The 13790-nt window shown below is 50.4% G+C and overlaps 9 protein-coding genes across 9 annotated transcripts; 5 read left to right on the forward strand and 4 right to left on the reverse strand.

Moving 5' to 3' along the window:
- Positions 1 to 101: 101 nt before the first annotated feature.
- GT037_006718 (nad-binding protein) lies at positions 102 to 908 on the reverse strand (the record flags this gene model as incomplete). The annotated part of the gene is made up of 1 exon (XM_038931765.1): positions 102 to 908. One exon carries the CDS (start codon positions 906 to 908, stop codon positions 102 to 104), a length of 807 nt encoding a protein of 268 aa, XP_038785237.1.
- Positions 909 to 1500: 592 nt separating this feature from the next.
- On the reverse strand, positions 1501 to 2468 carry GT037_006719 (uncharacterized protein; the record flags this gene model as incomplete). The annotated part of the gene is made up of 2 exons (XM_038931766.1): positions 1501 to 1763; positions 1826 to 2468. 2 exons carry the CDS (start codon positions 2466 to 2468, stop codon positions 1501 to 1503), a joined length of 906 nt encoding a protein of 301 aa, XP_038785238.1.
- Positions 2469 to 2780: 312 nt separating this feature from the next.
- On the forward strand, positions 2781 to 3468 carry GT037_006720 (uncharacterized protein; the record flags this gene model as incomplete). The annotated part of the gene is made up of 2 exons (XM_038931767.1): positions 2781 to 2827; positions 2883 to 3468. The coding sequence occupies 2 exons, from the start codon at positions 2781 to 2783 to the stop codon at positions 3466 to 3468; spliced, it is 633 nt and encodes a 210-aa protein (XP_038785239.1).
- Positions 3469 to 3831: 363 nt separating this feature from the next.
- Positions 3832 to 4968, reverse strand: GT037_006721 (f-actin-capping protein subunit beta; the record flags this gene model as incomplete). The annotated part of the gene is made up of 4 exons (XM_038931768.1): positions 3832 to 4223; positions 4271 to 4350; positions 4405 to 4704; positions 4760 to 4968. 4 exons carry the CDS (start codon positions 4966 to 4968, stop codon positions 3832 to 3834), a joined length of 981 nt encoding a protein of 326 aa, XP_038785240.1.
- A 616-nt stretch (positions 4969 to 5584) lies between these two features.
- Positions 5585 to 7926, forward strand: GT037_006722 (uncharacterized protein; the record flags this gene model as incomplete). Its single annotated transcript, XM_038931769.1, has 7 exons — positions 5585 to 5695; positions 5748 to 6054; positions 6108 to 6146; positions 6642 to 6669; positions 6732 to 6828; positions 6880 to 7199; positions 7266 to 7926. The coding sequence occupies 7 exons, from the start codon at positions 5585 to 5587 to the stop codon at positions 7924 to 7926; spliced, it is 1563 nt and encodes a 520-aa protein (XP_038785241.1).
- A 430-nt stretch (positions 7927 to 8356) lies between these two features.
- On the forward strand, positions 8357 to 8805 carry GT037_006723 (uncharacterized protein; the record flags this gene model as incomplete). The annotated part of the gene is made up of 2 exons (XM_038931770.1): positions 8357 to 8683; positions 8749 to 8805. 2 exons carry the CDS (start codon positions 8357 to 8359, stop codon positions 8803 to 8805), a joined length of 384 nt encoding a protein of 127 aa, XP_038785242.1.
- A 704-nt stretch (positions 8806 to 9509) lies between these two features.
- GT037_006724 (uncharacterized protein) lies at positions 9510 to 9812 on the forward strand (the record flags this gene model as incomplete). Its single annotated transcript, XM_038931771.1, has 1 exon — positions 9510 to 9812. The coding sequence occupies one exon, from the start codon at positions 9510 to 9512 to the stop codon at positions 9810 to 9812; it is 303 nt and encodes a 100-aa protein (XP_038785243.1).
- Positions 9813 to 10932: 1120 nt separating this feature from the next.
- Positions 10933 to 11301, forward strand: GT037_006725 (uncharacterized protein; the record flags this gene model as incomplete). Its single annotated transcript, XM_038931772.1, has 3 exons — positions 10933 to 11037; positions 11093 to 11194; positions 11245 to 11301. 3 exons carry the CDS (start codon positions 10933 to 10935, stop codon positions 11299 to 11301), a joined length of 264 nt encoding a protein of 87 aa, XP_038785244.1.
- Positions 11302 to 12236: 935 nt separating this feature from the next.
- GT037_006726 (uncharacterized protein) lies at positions 12237 to 13597 on the reverse strand (the record flags this gene model as incomplete). The annotated part of the gene is made up of 6 exons (XM_038931773.1): positions 12237 to 12558; positions 12614 to 12682; positions 12750 to 12867; positions 12927 to 13067; positions 13133 to 13367; positions 13421 to 13597. 6 exons carry the CDS (start codon positions 13595 to 13597, stop codon positions 12237 to 12239), a joined length of 1062 nt encoding a protein of 353 aa, XP_038785245.1.
- Positions 13598 to 13790: the final 193 nt, after the last annotated feature.

Here is a 13790-nt window from a genome sequence, read left to right on the forward strand (position 1 = left end):
TAACGAGGGAAATATTTATGGTTCAGTTGGTAACAAATGACGTCTCCGAAGGAGATAGGATGCTATATGTCTGTATCGCAGTAGTCCAATCTCGGCACTTCTCACTCTGGACCAACCAGCATACGTCCGCCGTCACTGTTTACCAATGTCCCGTTCGCGAATCTGTCCTTCATGATCCAACCATACGCCTCTGCGATATCTTCTGGTTTTCCAAACTCTCTCAGCAGACTAGCTCCTCTCTTGAATTTCTCTATAGCTTCGGGAGAAGAACTTTCTATCAGCCCTTGGAAGAGTTCCGTATGAATTGCGCCGGGATGAACGATGTTTGTGCGAATGGGAGCAAGATCTACTGCAAGACCGCGGATTAAGCCTTCAATCGAGCCACCGATTGCTGCTCCTAGAGTCCAGTTTGGCATCGGACGGTGCGTATTCGTGCCTCCTGTGAGCGTGATGGAGCTGTTGGAAGACTTTGGCATGTATCCGCCAGTTGCAATAAGTTTGGCCAGCGCACAAGGAGCGAGAAGGCGGACTGTGAAGCCGTCCATCACCGTTTTGATGTTCATTTCCGCAACTTTAGGCAGTTGAAGTGCATCGCCTGCTGTGAATACAATATGATCGATCTGCTTCTTGCCGCCTTGGGTCGCCTTATCGAGTATAGCTTCCAGATTGGATTCCAGGTTCTCCTTATCGAGAAGGTCAGCAGCGAAGCCTGCTACATTCGAGGCTGAGTAGTCTGGGTACAGGGATCGTAGCATTTCGACTCTGGTATCAACCTTTGCTTGGGTAGACCCAGATATGGTTACAAATGCACCATTTGAGAGGGCCATGTTGGCAACGGCATATCCGATCCCGGAAGTGCCGCCAAAGACAAGGACGTGGGCGTTTGCGAGACGGTTCTGGTGCGCCATTGTAAAGTAATAAGAAGTCTTGTGGAAAGTTTAATTGATGTTTAGTTAGGATTGAAGATGGTAAGTCTGTGATGGACTTTAAACATGGACATGGCCGTCACTTTTATATATAGTAGTATCAGTCCAGCGGCGGGTCTCACATCTACTAGCGGCGCAGAAGACGTGAGAAGCCCTTGCCTCACCGCGCAATCACATCATGGTCTGGCGGGCAGCGGCGGGTTCGGACATATTGTGACGGTCTCCATGGGCACCAAGGGTTGGTAACAAGGCGGGCTGGCGGCGACGCTAATGCATGAGCGGTGCGGCGGGGTGTTCAAACCACTCGCGCACTGCTACGCATAGTCACCGACAAGGAACTTGTGAATCTACTGTTGCATTCTCCTGTTCTACCAAACGGAATTGGGATGGTTCACAAAGATTGTCCGTGCATGCAGCTCAGAACTCAAATCGTTACTACATCGACCAATCGATGAACTTCATGAGATATTCCGGGCTCTGTCAGACAAGCTCACCAAGCCCTTGCTGGTGTTTTGTAACTGCCCAGCATGATTTCTAGGCTATTGAGACCCTCCAGGGAGCGTTCGGCATCTGTCTAACAGTTCTCTGTCCCGAAAATAATTCGTACACCTTGACCATCCTTTTGCCTAATCTTGTCGGTGATGCGAGTACGTAACTCTGGCCGATTAAATGCAACAATCCAAACATAGATCTCTTCGAGCGCAGGTAAGTCACGCCCGAATGACCCGTGATATGTTCCTTGAAGGTAATGATAAATGTCGCCAAAGTTTGGCTCTATGGATCGAATCGCAGAGCGCTGGGCGGCATTGCGCTGAGTAAGCCATTCAACAAGTATGCCTGTATGGGCGTGGGAAATCAGTACATGTATCACAAAGACACCGTATCAGGAAATTACCTACCATTCGGTCCACTATCATTGAAACGTTGATGTAGACCTTGCGTGCAAGGAAGTATGAAGATATTGGTAGCGTAACCTAGTGTAGCAGTCTCTGCATAGATCTGACGGCAGACTTCTGGGAGGTGAAATGCAGTGCCTTGAGCCTTGAATCGGCGATCGTCTAAGTGATCCGCTCGGCCGTGCCATAGTGAGTTGGAGTTTTCGCGCCATTTTTTCGATGCTCGAAAGTTGACTGCGCGCTCAATTCGTATCTTGTTTCCGCCAACTGCGTGACGGAAGATCGTGTTTCTGATCTCTGCAGGTAGTCGAAGTAGAGGGGAGTCTGTGGCGTTCTTTTGGATCCTGAGCAAGTCAGCAGAGGAATTACTAGCGAAGGAATACCATCCCCACGTTTCAACTAGGTAGTCAGGAGGCGTTTCCATACTGACAAGTCCATTCTCGAGATGCTTCACGGGGTAAGTGCGACCTAGTGGAGGCTTTAGTCTACTAATTTGTTGCGACACATGAAGGTTCTTCGACTTTGTAGGCCTCCTAGCCGCGACCTTTGTACCTGGACGCGAGCGTTTGTTGACCTTTGAGGGCTGAAGTATACTCGAGGCTGGCTTCTTCACCTTGGTAGATTGGGAGCGTGTCGTGGGCGCCATCTCGATGGGTTGCTTGGTGAGTCGAGAAATAGAGAAGTCGAGTTGATATGACCAGTGTAGTTGGAGCGCTTCAGTCAAAGGGATCGTAGTCCGAGGAAAGCGATGACGTGCGCGGTATAAATTCCATTGCAAACAGAAAATGCGAGTGCGCTTTATAAAGCTTTGACTCAAAAAACCTCCAGATTACCTATTTAATCTTTCCTATGCACTCACTCACCTATAATTCAAATAGGGCGTCAAGCCATATTCGATTCAATCCAATTCACTCACCTATACGCCACCCTACATCTGCGAAGGCGGAGACTATCAAAGATGAACGACTCATTTCGTCCTACGTCAACGGCATATCAAGACCACATGTAAGACTGGTGTCAACTAGGTGAGATGAGATGGGCGACTGACTTCCTGTTCTAGCACTGAGACGAACGCCCGAGACTCACCGCTACTGCGACTACCTGCTGAGCTCCGCAATCGAATCTACAGCTATGTTTTCGACGCTGTGCGATTCAAGGTCTATGTGACCACCGACGTTACCGGTTTTGTTTTTCCACAACACAGCCTTATCACAAGCTACGAGGTCAAGGTCCGGTTTGGTATGCCAACTACGTGCCGTCAACTGTACGCGGAGACAACGATACTGAGCCATCGCTCTGTCCTCTACGAGTTCATCCATCTAGCAGAACTCACTGACTGGACAAAGACCTCACCGCCGCACATGTTGGCGCATGTGAAGGAAATATCTTTCCGGGCAAGCTATACTTGGTGTTCTGAAAAGCGTGGTGGCTTACTCTTCGACCGTAATCTGGAGAACGTCTACGAGCTAGACGAATTCGTGGAGGCCTGTGAGTTACTACAAGGGTTGGAGTGGGTTCAACTCGTTGTATGGAACGAGCTCCGTTTCCGGGGGCCCCACTCGACTGCGGTCATTAAGAATCTTGAAGCAAAACTCACTAAAGCGGACGGAAGAAAGGTGGAAGTCATCCTGCGGTATTTGGGTTGACAAACGGCATTCTGGCTGTCTTATCCTCTCTTACGCAACTTGGTCACCTGGCGGCGCTGCGCTTTAGGAAAGTAGTGCACACATGGATGTAGGGTCTGTCGTCATGTTTCTATAGAAAGGCGGTACTTGGAGGATCGAGCGTGACGCAGTGCCGTGCATTGGCCTGGGGAAGGTGTAATCGTTGCTTGGGTATTGGAGCGTAGTGGCTCCACTAGACCATATACTGCCTTTGTCAGAGAAGAAAGTTGATGCCCATTTGATGATTGAGACAGTCCAGTCCTCGTGGGTATACAGCTGGAGCTAGAATTGATTCGATATTATCTATGCCACACCGTTCATCTCCATGTGAAAGCCATGCTCATCCTACCGACCCATGCTGTTGATCATCTCCCTCTGTGTCGCGCGGTCGCGGTTCGTCTGGCTGAGCGATGGAATGCTCCTCAGATCTCCGACAACGTCCTTGGCCTTTCCAAAGTACACCTCCTGCAGCAGATTGCGCATCTTGAGCTCCATATCCTCGACCATTTTGCCAATGTTGGCGACGTGCGAGATGTCATCCTCAACGGCCATGTCGGCTTCGACTTGGCGCACCATATTACCGGATAGGTCAAGACCGCCGAGTGTTTCGCTGTCGGTGCCGAGGGAGAGGATGACAGTAGAGGTGAGCTTGTAGTGGGAGGTGCGTGCGCGGTCTTGGGCGTCGAATACGTGGATGCTGTCCCAGCTGCCAGAGCTCTTGGGGGTAGGGTTGACGGCTGCCTGCATTAGCATGTGACGGGGGCACACGGGAAAGATTGCATACCCTTCTTCAGCAGCACACAGCCTGCGAAGCCATCGTCCATGTCCCACAGGTAGACACTCGATATGCCGCCCTCGAAGTACCTGTCGGTATCAGCCACGCTCCACCGGCCACGCCTTTACTCTGCATAGACTCACAGCTCCCTGTACACGTCAAAGGCCTCGTTCGCCTTGACCTCCATCTTACGGACACGATCACTAGGCGTGACACCTTCCTCAATGGGCGGCTCGAACTCATTGCTCCATGGACTCCTCCAGCTGTCGCCGTCGCGGTTGTAGTCGCAGCACAGGAAGTCGCGCTTCGTCTTGGAGCACTTCTTCACGGTAAGCGGAATGTCGACGGATTCGAGCAGGTCTTCTTCGAGCGAAGGGTTGAGCTGGATAATGTGGTCGACATTGCGCTTGACGTCCTTTGGGTTCAGTCGGCGCAGGAGGTCGCTAGGACGAGCTGTTAGCTACAAACATGGGGAATGCGGGGTGCAATGCGACCCACAGGGCACTGTCGATAGGGTCCGCCATGATTCTGATCCGTGTCTTGGGAAGGTAGCCGTCGGGCGTGATCAGGGTCGGGTTGCTCGAGTATCGTTTAGCTCCCAGGCCTGGCCCCTCAATCTCCAGCGGCTCCTCTGTCGGCGATTCGGGTGTTGGCACTGCGTCCGGGTCCCACGAGTCATGCGTGTAGTAGCTCACCCGGCGGCCCATCTTGGTAGCGCGTCACTCCACTCAACCTCACTGTTACTCTCTTTTTGGTCGTCGCCGGCTTTTGTCTTATAAAGAATCTTGTTCACAGTTTGTGCTAGTGGCGGCTTGCTGCTTTCTCCTTCACCCAGCAATTGCGGCTGTCTCCATCGAGAAAGAGCAGAGCAGCCTGGTGGTTTCCCTCTAACTATCACCACACTGGGCTCACCTCCACCAACTCTGACCATCAAACATGCCAAAGCATGAACCCCATACGGCTAGTACGGCATCGTCCCTAGTGATATTGCCCCCTGCCCAAGCCTGATGCGAGACCATCACAATTCACCCTCGCCTCGCCTCGCCTCGATATCACGCACATGCACGCATTTGCTGGTGCGTGACCAATAGCATGTGCTCGTTTCGGAAATCTCATCATGGCAATGTAGGTGAGGCTGCATTCTGTATCTGTGTGCGGCCATTTTCGATAACCTCTCACCTTCACCTGGCCGCCATCCTCATCGTCGCGCTAGTGAGCTTCTCTTGGAAACATAGTCTACCTTTACGCCTCTTTTGTATCTTCTACGATTTATCTGTGACAGCCAAATATTTCGACCAGCCAAACAGAAACCAACAGTTGAGAATGTCTGACAACGACAACGCCGCCGCCAATGGCTCTTCTCCCCAGTTCACCGAGCGCGAGCTACAGCTCCTCGGCTGGGCTATGCAGTCCCTCAAGTCTGGTCCTCCAGAGGTATGTGTCTAGTCTGCCTCCTCTTCTGGTGCAATACTTACAGTCATCACAGATTGACTACGAGAAGCTCGCTGGCTATGCTGGTATGAGCAACCCGCGCTCTGCTAGCAATGCCTGGGCCAAGATCAAGCTCAAGTTGTTGGCCCCCTCTGCCGATGACACCGCCCCAGTCACTCCAAAGAAGAACCCTCGCAAGAAGGCTACTGCCACCAAGCAGAACGATGACGGCGAAGAGGGTGCGGACGCTGCGACTCCTAAGAAGACCCCCCGCAAGCGCGCCTCTAAGAAGCAGGATGTTGACGGCGAGTCTTCACCCAAGAAGAAGGCTACCCGTGGCAAGAAGAACTTGAGTGCCGATAGTAAGTCCACCTCCGGGTAAGAACAGATGTAGTGCAAAGTTAACACACCATAGCTGTTAAGGAGGAGTCTGACGAGGACCTCAACCCTGACGGTTCGCCGATGAAGATCGACCCCACCGAGCCTAAGGAGGAGATTGTGGACGATGTCGTCTAGGTTTCCTCTCGGGTTGGGCTACTGTTACTTTTCTTTGATCAAGCCATGTTCCTTTCTGACCACGGCTGCGAGAAGGCGTTGCGCGATGTCTTCTTCGAGTGACGTAGCGCACAATGGCGAAAAGGACTGGTTCTCAAGGGCTCGTGTAATGAAAAGATTCATTCTCATCTCAGCATGGCATTATGGTGTGTTAGGGAATGGTTTTCACAAACGGCGTAAGGCAGTTGCATCATTCGCATGTTAGCGATCGCAACCGCACATTGCGCACCTCCAATGCATTTCTTCATGCCGAAATGTAGTCTCTTGAAAGAAAAAATATGGATACTTTGCAGTCTTTTATTCTTGTTCGACATCCATCAAGCACTGTACGCGTGCGGATACACATACACCCTGGTTCGGGGTCGTCTAGCCGGATATTACCCAAATTCTCCAGTCCGACGCAGCTCATCTACGCATAGTATGTACGCAACCATTCACTACACCTCTGTCGAACGATTTAAAACAGTCATTACAACTCAAACAGCTCATTCCACAACCACAATATGGCGCGACGCAATCGAGAAGCGAAGAGACTCATAGATAACGCAATGCCGTCGTTGATGGAAAACAAGTCAAGACTTGTAAGACACACTTGTTCTTCGTACCCAAATCTAGCTGACATGAACTTGAAGGGTGGCAATTATACCACAAATGCTTTAATCTTGTTCTCCACCCCTCTTTTAGCTGTTTTCGCTTTGTACTTGGGTTTTCAGCAGCCACTCCTTCCTGTACTACGTTCATACTTGCCCAGGCGACTCGATGTGTATCTTCCTGCTAGGTTGTGGGAGGCTACGGCAGCAGTCAACTCAGACGGAACTTTAGGCCCAGGGGATTTACTGAAAGCGTGCGAAAGCCACCAATACACGACCGAGATCATATCTCTCGATCCTCTCCTGATATACATCAACAACTTCACGTCTGCGCAGGAAGCAGAAGAGCTCATCCAACTTGGGTAGGTATCCTCGCCTCGCTGTCACAAGCAAGAGTTCATTCACGACTGCAGCTAATATTTCTCCAGCTCCCCCGAATTCGCCGAATCCTTCATCAGCCGTTCACGAGGCAGTACCCAACGCGTCACAGGTCGCACCTCTCAGTCTGCGCCCCTCTCTATGGACGATCCGCTAGTATTGTGTCTTCTGAGCCGCGCACGAAAGTTCATGGGCTCTATGCTCCTTCCCTCGGAACCCTTCAGTATTCCGCAACTCGTACGCTACTTCCCTAGCCAAAAGTACGACCTACATACAGACTTCTGGCCCGAACACCAGATCACTAGTCTCGAAGATGGCAAGCAGGTATACTTCAATCGCATCGCTTCATTTTTCGTTTTCCTACGCGACAATTGCACAGAGGGTTATACGTACTTTCCTCTTGTCGAACCTTCGTTGCCCAACATCCTGCATGGTACATACGATGACAAGATAGCGCAAGGTGAGATGAATGGAGAAGCCAAGGGCATCAGATTCAAACCGATGCGGGGGAACGCGGTGTTTTGGGTTAATCTGGATAAAGACGGAAAGGGCGATCGGAGGGTAGTGCATGCCGGACTTCCGGTGAATGGAGGAGAGAAGATTGGGCTGAACATATGGCCAAGGAAATACTTCGGATATGTGGATGGCGGGGATGAGGACAGGGAAGGGATGGCGATAAGGAACGGGTGGAGTGGGAGATGGAAAGACTGAATGAGTAAACTGCACGTCGAGCACTCTTGCTAATAGAACTGCGCCAATGTTTTTCCCATGCATTCCAAGGCCTCTCAAATGATTTGTTACATATCAGCGCTTTAGCATCTACGTTCCTTCTAGATGCCGATGCGCAAAGCATACGTCATCTACGTGAAACAAAGACACGCGTTTCGCAACACGACAGATAGAGTGGCGCCACACAAACCTTATAATGAGTAAGGCAGGGAAGTGGCACAGTAAACGACCCGGTGGCTACAGTGTAACACCAACCCAAGAACTCAAATTACCGCACCGGCCAACATAGCCGCAGTCATGTCAAACAAACTCCGGAACAACCAAATCAAACTCACTATCTACCTCACAGCAACAACATAAATTGTAGTCTCCAACATCTCATCCGCCAGTTTCTAGAGCCACCAACTAGAACATGTCGTCTTCAACACCTTTCCCCGACTACCCAACACTCCACAGATGTCCAATGAACATAGCTCAGCTGATCGACCCTGCAATCCGCTCCTGGAACCTAGGTCCTGGCTTTTGTACGCGCGACAACTTGTTCGGTGTGAGCTACGTACTTCTTCTTGTCGTAAACTATATGGTCGCCGTTCTAGCCTTGTATGCGGTCTTCGCTATCCTGGGAAAGATCGTATGTTGGAGAGCATTCGCAAGGAAAAATACGAGAACTCGAGACAAGGCGATGGATTGGAGAAGTGTGGACAGATTGGAGCGTGGTGAGGGGGGTTGGGTTGGTAAGGTATGTCTTGGTGTATTCGAATACTAGTCTGAGCTTGTGGTAGAAGACGCTGACAACCTTTGTAGCAGATCAAGGCGTTTCGTCCAATATTGAGTCCTGTGAAGGAGAAGGAGAAGATGTGATATTGCCGATGCAAAGTGCGACGAAAGTCACCAAGGGCTCTATATGCATTGCAAAGAGTCACATATACGAAGATACCCTAGAGGTTGGGCAGTCCTATGGCAGGGGAATATCAATCGGTCCAGCAACCACATACAGGACTTCGGTGTATTTGCTCGGTAGTCTTAGATTCTGGCGCCCAAGATTCTCATTTCCAGTGTGACGTTCAGCACGTTCGGCACAAGTACTTGCAGCCACTCCTACGCTTATTCAGAAGAGAGTACTGCTGTGGCTATGATTAGTGCGGCAAACATCTTGTCTGCCGCTTCTTCTTCATGTATCGTACTGAGGGACTACAACAAGATGATTATGATAAGTCATCATTGCAGACACAGAGGTGGTATGATTAGGGGAAGGAGAGCAAACGCACGACAAACTCGTTTGCAGCTGACGTCGCGACTAGCAAACGAGCATGGAGGAAATGGTGGACTCGATGTCGCCCCGTGAATAAATCTGATGCTCCTATACCTGGCGCATCGATACATCTGTGTCTGGTCACTCCGACGAACGACGAGAGATTCATAATCTCGTCATTTCAGCCCACTCACCTTCACTCGATCACATTTCATACATGCGCAGGGTTTCCTCACATCACCGATAACCTCGTATCCCCTCCTTTCAGTCCTCACCATCACATGACTGCTCTCATTGCAACACATTCTCAACAATGCCGGCGCTCCCAACATCCACTCACGCAACAGCAGCGCACCACGGTACTGACTGGCCGCTCCTCTGGGTCATAGTCGGTGTCATCAGCATCGTTCTCTTTCAGATCTTCATCGTGGTTGCCCTTATTCGTTGGGCGAACTTGCGCAGCAAGGCGCGGTGGAGAGATCTGCGAAACCGTGGCATTGCCATCCTCGACGGTCCTTCGCTCATCTGGAGGGACACGATACCGCCTGCACCGACAGTCTCGACATACAACTTACGGCATAAGCTTCAGATATCAAACGAACAAGTGTCTCAGTGACTTACTGTATCTGCTTTGAACCAAAGCGTCCATACCGGCGCTACGTCACTTTCTGAACAATTACCAACAGACAACGATGAGTGTCTTCGGCCCCGAACCAACGCAACTCACCGAACAACATCCATCCACAACCGCCGCCATCGTCTCCTTCATCGTCATCTCCGCAGTGGGCCTGTCGATCGTTATAGGGTTCGTCGTGTTTGGTGTGTGGTACAGGATAAAGAGGAAAAGAGAACAACATGAGGCAGCCGTCGAGCTGGTGGAGCTTTCTCGGATTGGAGATTCATTACAGATGTCGCCATCACAACAGCGGTAAGAGGTGGGCGGGGTGCACTGACGAACACCTTTCGGCGTCTGCTTTGTACGTTATCTTAGAAAACCTGTGCTCTCGTTTGCTCGACCACGCATAAAACAGTAGCAATGTCTTTCCCTCTTCCTCGCATGTAGATTACACGGGGTCAGTGTTGGCGTCGAAGGAATACAATGCGTATGGAGTATAAAGAAGGAGAATTGAGAGCTGAATGATCAAACCGTTATCAACTTTCGAGCTGATCTCAACGAATCACTCATAGTGGCCATTAACATGATATCCCAACTGGAATCTTCTGCTTCGTTCCGAGTGAGAATGACTCTTGGTACCGTATGTCAATTAGACGTGCACCGTAATGTTAGTCGCGCAGTCTGATTGCCATATCATCACTCTGCGACTGTGGTAATAACAGGTTTCTCCTGGCAACTTGTGATGGCGCGATAGGATTCGAGCGTTGGTACCGGTGGTAGCGCGTTCGGTGTGGCGAAGCTCATGAGATTAGAACAGGGAAAGCGTCGACGACCTCTGGTAGTTGTTGGTTTGCATCCTCTCACGTGATCCACTTACATTCACTCACTAGCGTACTCTCTCGTCCCTATATAAACAAGGGACTTCTCCTTCGTACATAGAACAATCAACTCCATACTCTCTTCTTGTTCAACAGTAGTTGCTACCTAGAAGGTCTACCCCGCTTCACCCGGAGATACCGGATGACACTCTTTGTTTTCTCTTTCCTGCACGACCAGAATCGAGCTCGACCATTACTTGGACCTGAAAGCATCAACAGTAGACAACGCTTAGAACATAATCATGTCTTCCCAGAACACTTCCAACTCTGCAAGCTCCGGCTCGACTTCCGCGGGTAACAGCGGCAGTGGAGGCTACACTATCACCAGCTCCGGTACCAACAACCAGGTAGGCTCTCATGCTTTCGCCGCCCTCCTACATGTGTGTTTAAGATCTTTTGTAGGGAAACCACTACTGCTCCCGCGACTACGGCTCTGGCGCCTCAAACTCCAACTCTTACCACTACTCCAACACCGACGGCTCGTACTACTACAGCAACCCTAATGTATGTCGAGATTGTGCCAGACAAAAAAGCTTTTGTTGACGTAATGTTAGGGCTCGACTTACTATAACGATGGCAGGGGTGGCTCAACGTACAATCCTGGCAAATAGAGTACGGACGTCTTGTCGGGCATGGCTATAAGCTCGGTGGAGACCTTCATCTATTGACTGCGCGCTGTCGGCAGAACGCGGAGGGAGCAGTTTGGCCATATTTGAACAACCCAGACAGGACAAACTGAACCTGCTTGCTTCTTACTCCCCTTTTCATGCTTTTCGTGGTGATGCCTCCGCGTATATAGACGGCATAGCATAGCCTAAACCCTGCTATTATGACCCGGAGCGCGCCGTGATAATGAATCTAACATCGCCAACACATATGTAGCGGTATCGCTGTCTCTTTGAACTAAGGTACGCGATGCCCTGAGGTGGCGGATTGGACTCGTGCAGAGAGAGCATGGGTGGGGAAACGACGGGCGGGTGAGATGCCGCTGGTGCCCGCATGTTCCCGAGGCTACCTAGGTATCGCTCTTCCCAGCGTTGCATCGGCGATCTCCTCGATATCCACTGCTAGACTGCTCGGTATTCGCAAATCACATAGCTGGCATAGGATGCGCAAGGCTGTTTGTAGCTTGTGCATGCAACTCGGAAGCCGCATCACGCTGCGTGACAGCTGTCTCGCTCGACGCGGGCGTTTTCCCAACCCTCAACTTTGCAAACCCCAACGACGTCGCTCCTGCCTCGGGCAACCCAAGCAAGACATTTGCATCGAAATCGCAAACCTGTGTAATCTTCTTACATCGAACATGCCTTCTCACATAACTTTCAAACAATGACATCGAGTACTGCGATTGAGCTCCGGCCCGAGGTGTTCTATTTTCACGATCAGTGGCACGCACCCGCTGTTCGCCGACTACGAAACAGCTCGATTTCCTACATAAGTCATGGGAACTCAGCGTCTTTGTTATCTATTAGCATTGCTTTGTTGTATTGACTGCAAGAAACACCGCCTCTTTGGCCTCGTGGTTCCTTACTGGGGAGTTATCATCTCAGTGGCTACCAGAGCGATCATCCTTATTGCTCGTTATATGTGTCTCGCTGCCGAAGGACTCTGCTCCATCGAGCTCGATCTCGCTATCTGTCCGCATCCATCCCTTGCTCTGAATCCGAGTACTGACCCGTATCCGGCTCTGTATTCTGGATTTGTTGGGATGGCTGTTGGAGCCCGTAGCAAAATTACTTCGAGATTTGGACTGCTGAGTTGACGGGAGATGGAGGATGCCACCGACGATGGGCTTGAGTGAAGGCGCACATGCGGCTATAATACCGATGTTTACCTGGAGGAAACCCCAAAACTGTATATCGTTCGTGCTGCCCGGGTCTTAGTGAACATAATACTGACGCAAACGTAGAAGTTAAGACGAACAATGACTGATCAGGATCACCCCTCTTTGTGTTTTGGACGACCGTCTTAACGATACCCATGATTACCGCTCTTGACTATGGTCAGCTCTTACACATGGACCTCGAAAGTCATTAGCGTTGAGATCGCGTAGTCTTACATGTAGCCCAAGCTTAGAACGAGGATAAGGTAGATGCGAGTCCTTTGTTTCATCTGCAACCCTAATATTATGGGGACAGGAATAGATGCGAAACAGATATCAGTTAAGATATTGCACGCTTCATTTGGCCTAGTCAGTCATCGAAAACATTTTTTTGAGGAGTAAACACATGCTTACTTGTGTTCATTAGTGCGAAGCCTTTGTGGATGTTCACGGCCAAGCATGTTGGCTTGAGGTCTTTGTTCCAAAAGCCGGCTATGGGCTTGCAAACAGCAGCCCACTCACCCCACGAAACAACCGTATAAAGACAAACGAAGGCTTCGAAGCTCAGTATTTGCTCTCTTGGAAGTAGTTCTGGGGTTATTGTAGGTGAGGAGACTTACCGATAAGCGACCAGAGCATTCTGGTGTACAAGGTGGGAACTTTGAGACGAAGGAGTGAGAACCCAACGGAGAGTTTGAGGAAAGCCATCCCACCAATAGTAGATACTATCGCTTGTATGAAGGTCAACTTCAGGTACTCATGATGGTCTTCCTTCTCGAGAGTATCGGTATGGCGTCCCAGGCCGTGTTGGGCGGCCAAGATGTAGGTCACCATACCGCCGAGAGAGACACAGACCTATCGAACATAGTCAGGAAAGCAGTCGAGCATGATCGGTTATATCATCTCACCGTTGACGCTATTATAAGGGCGTCGTCTTTGCCAAATGCCTTCACGATGATGACACGTGCGTACAATCGCATTGCAACGAAGACCAGGGCTACAACATGGAAGGTTGCCGTGACGCCGAGGAGGTAGCCCAAGTTACTTTCTGCGGCTCTTGCTGGGTCAGTGTTCTGAGGCGCCATGGCTACAAAAAGAACAAGAGTTTTGTAAAGTGAGTTTAAGGCGAACAAACGACAATATCATATGCACAGTTTCCAATAGAAGGATGCGTTATGATACATGTTGCCTTCCTGTTCCTCACGCCCAGCATGACAAGGTATCTCTTCCATCAAGTGTCAAGCACGGTAGCAGTGTTCTAGAAGGTTGTGTAGGAGT

The sequence above is a fragment of the Alternaria burnsii genome (genome assembly GCF_013036055.1).
Source record: "Alternaria burnsii strain CBS107.38 chromosome Unknown 731, whole genome shotgun sequence".
In the NCBI taxonomy this organism is placed as follows: Eukaryota; Fungi; Ascomycota; class Dothideomycetes; order Pleosporales; family Pleosporaceae; genus Alternaria; species Alternaria burnsii.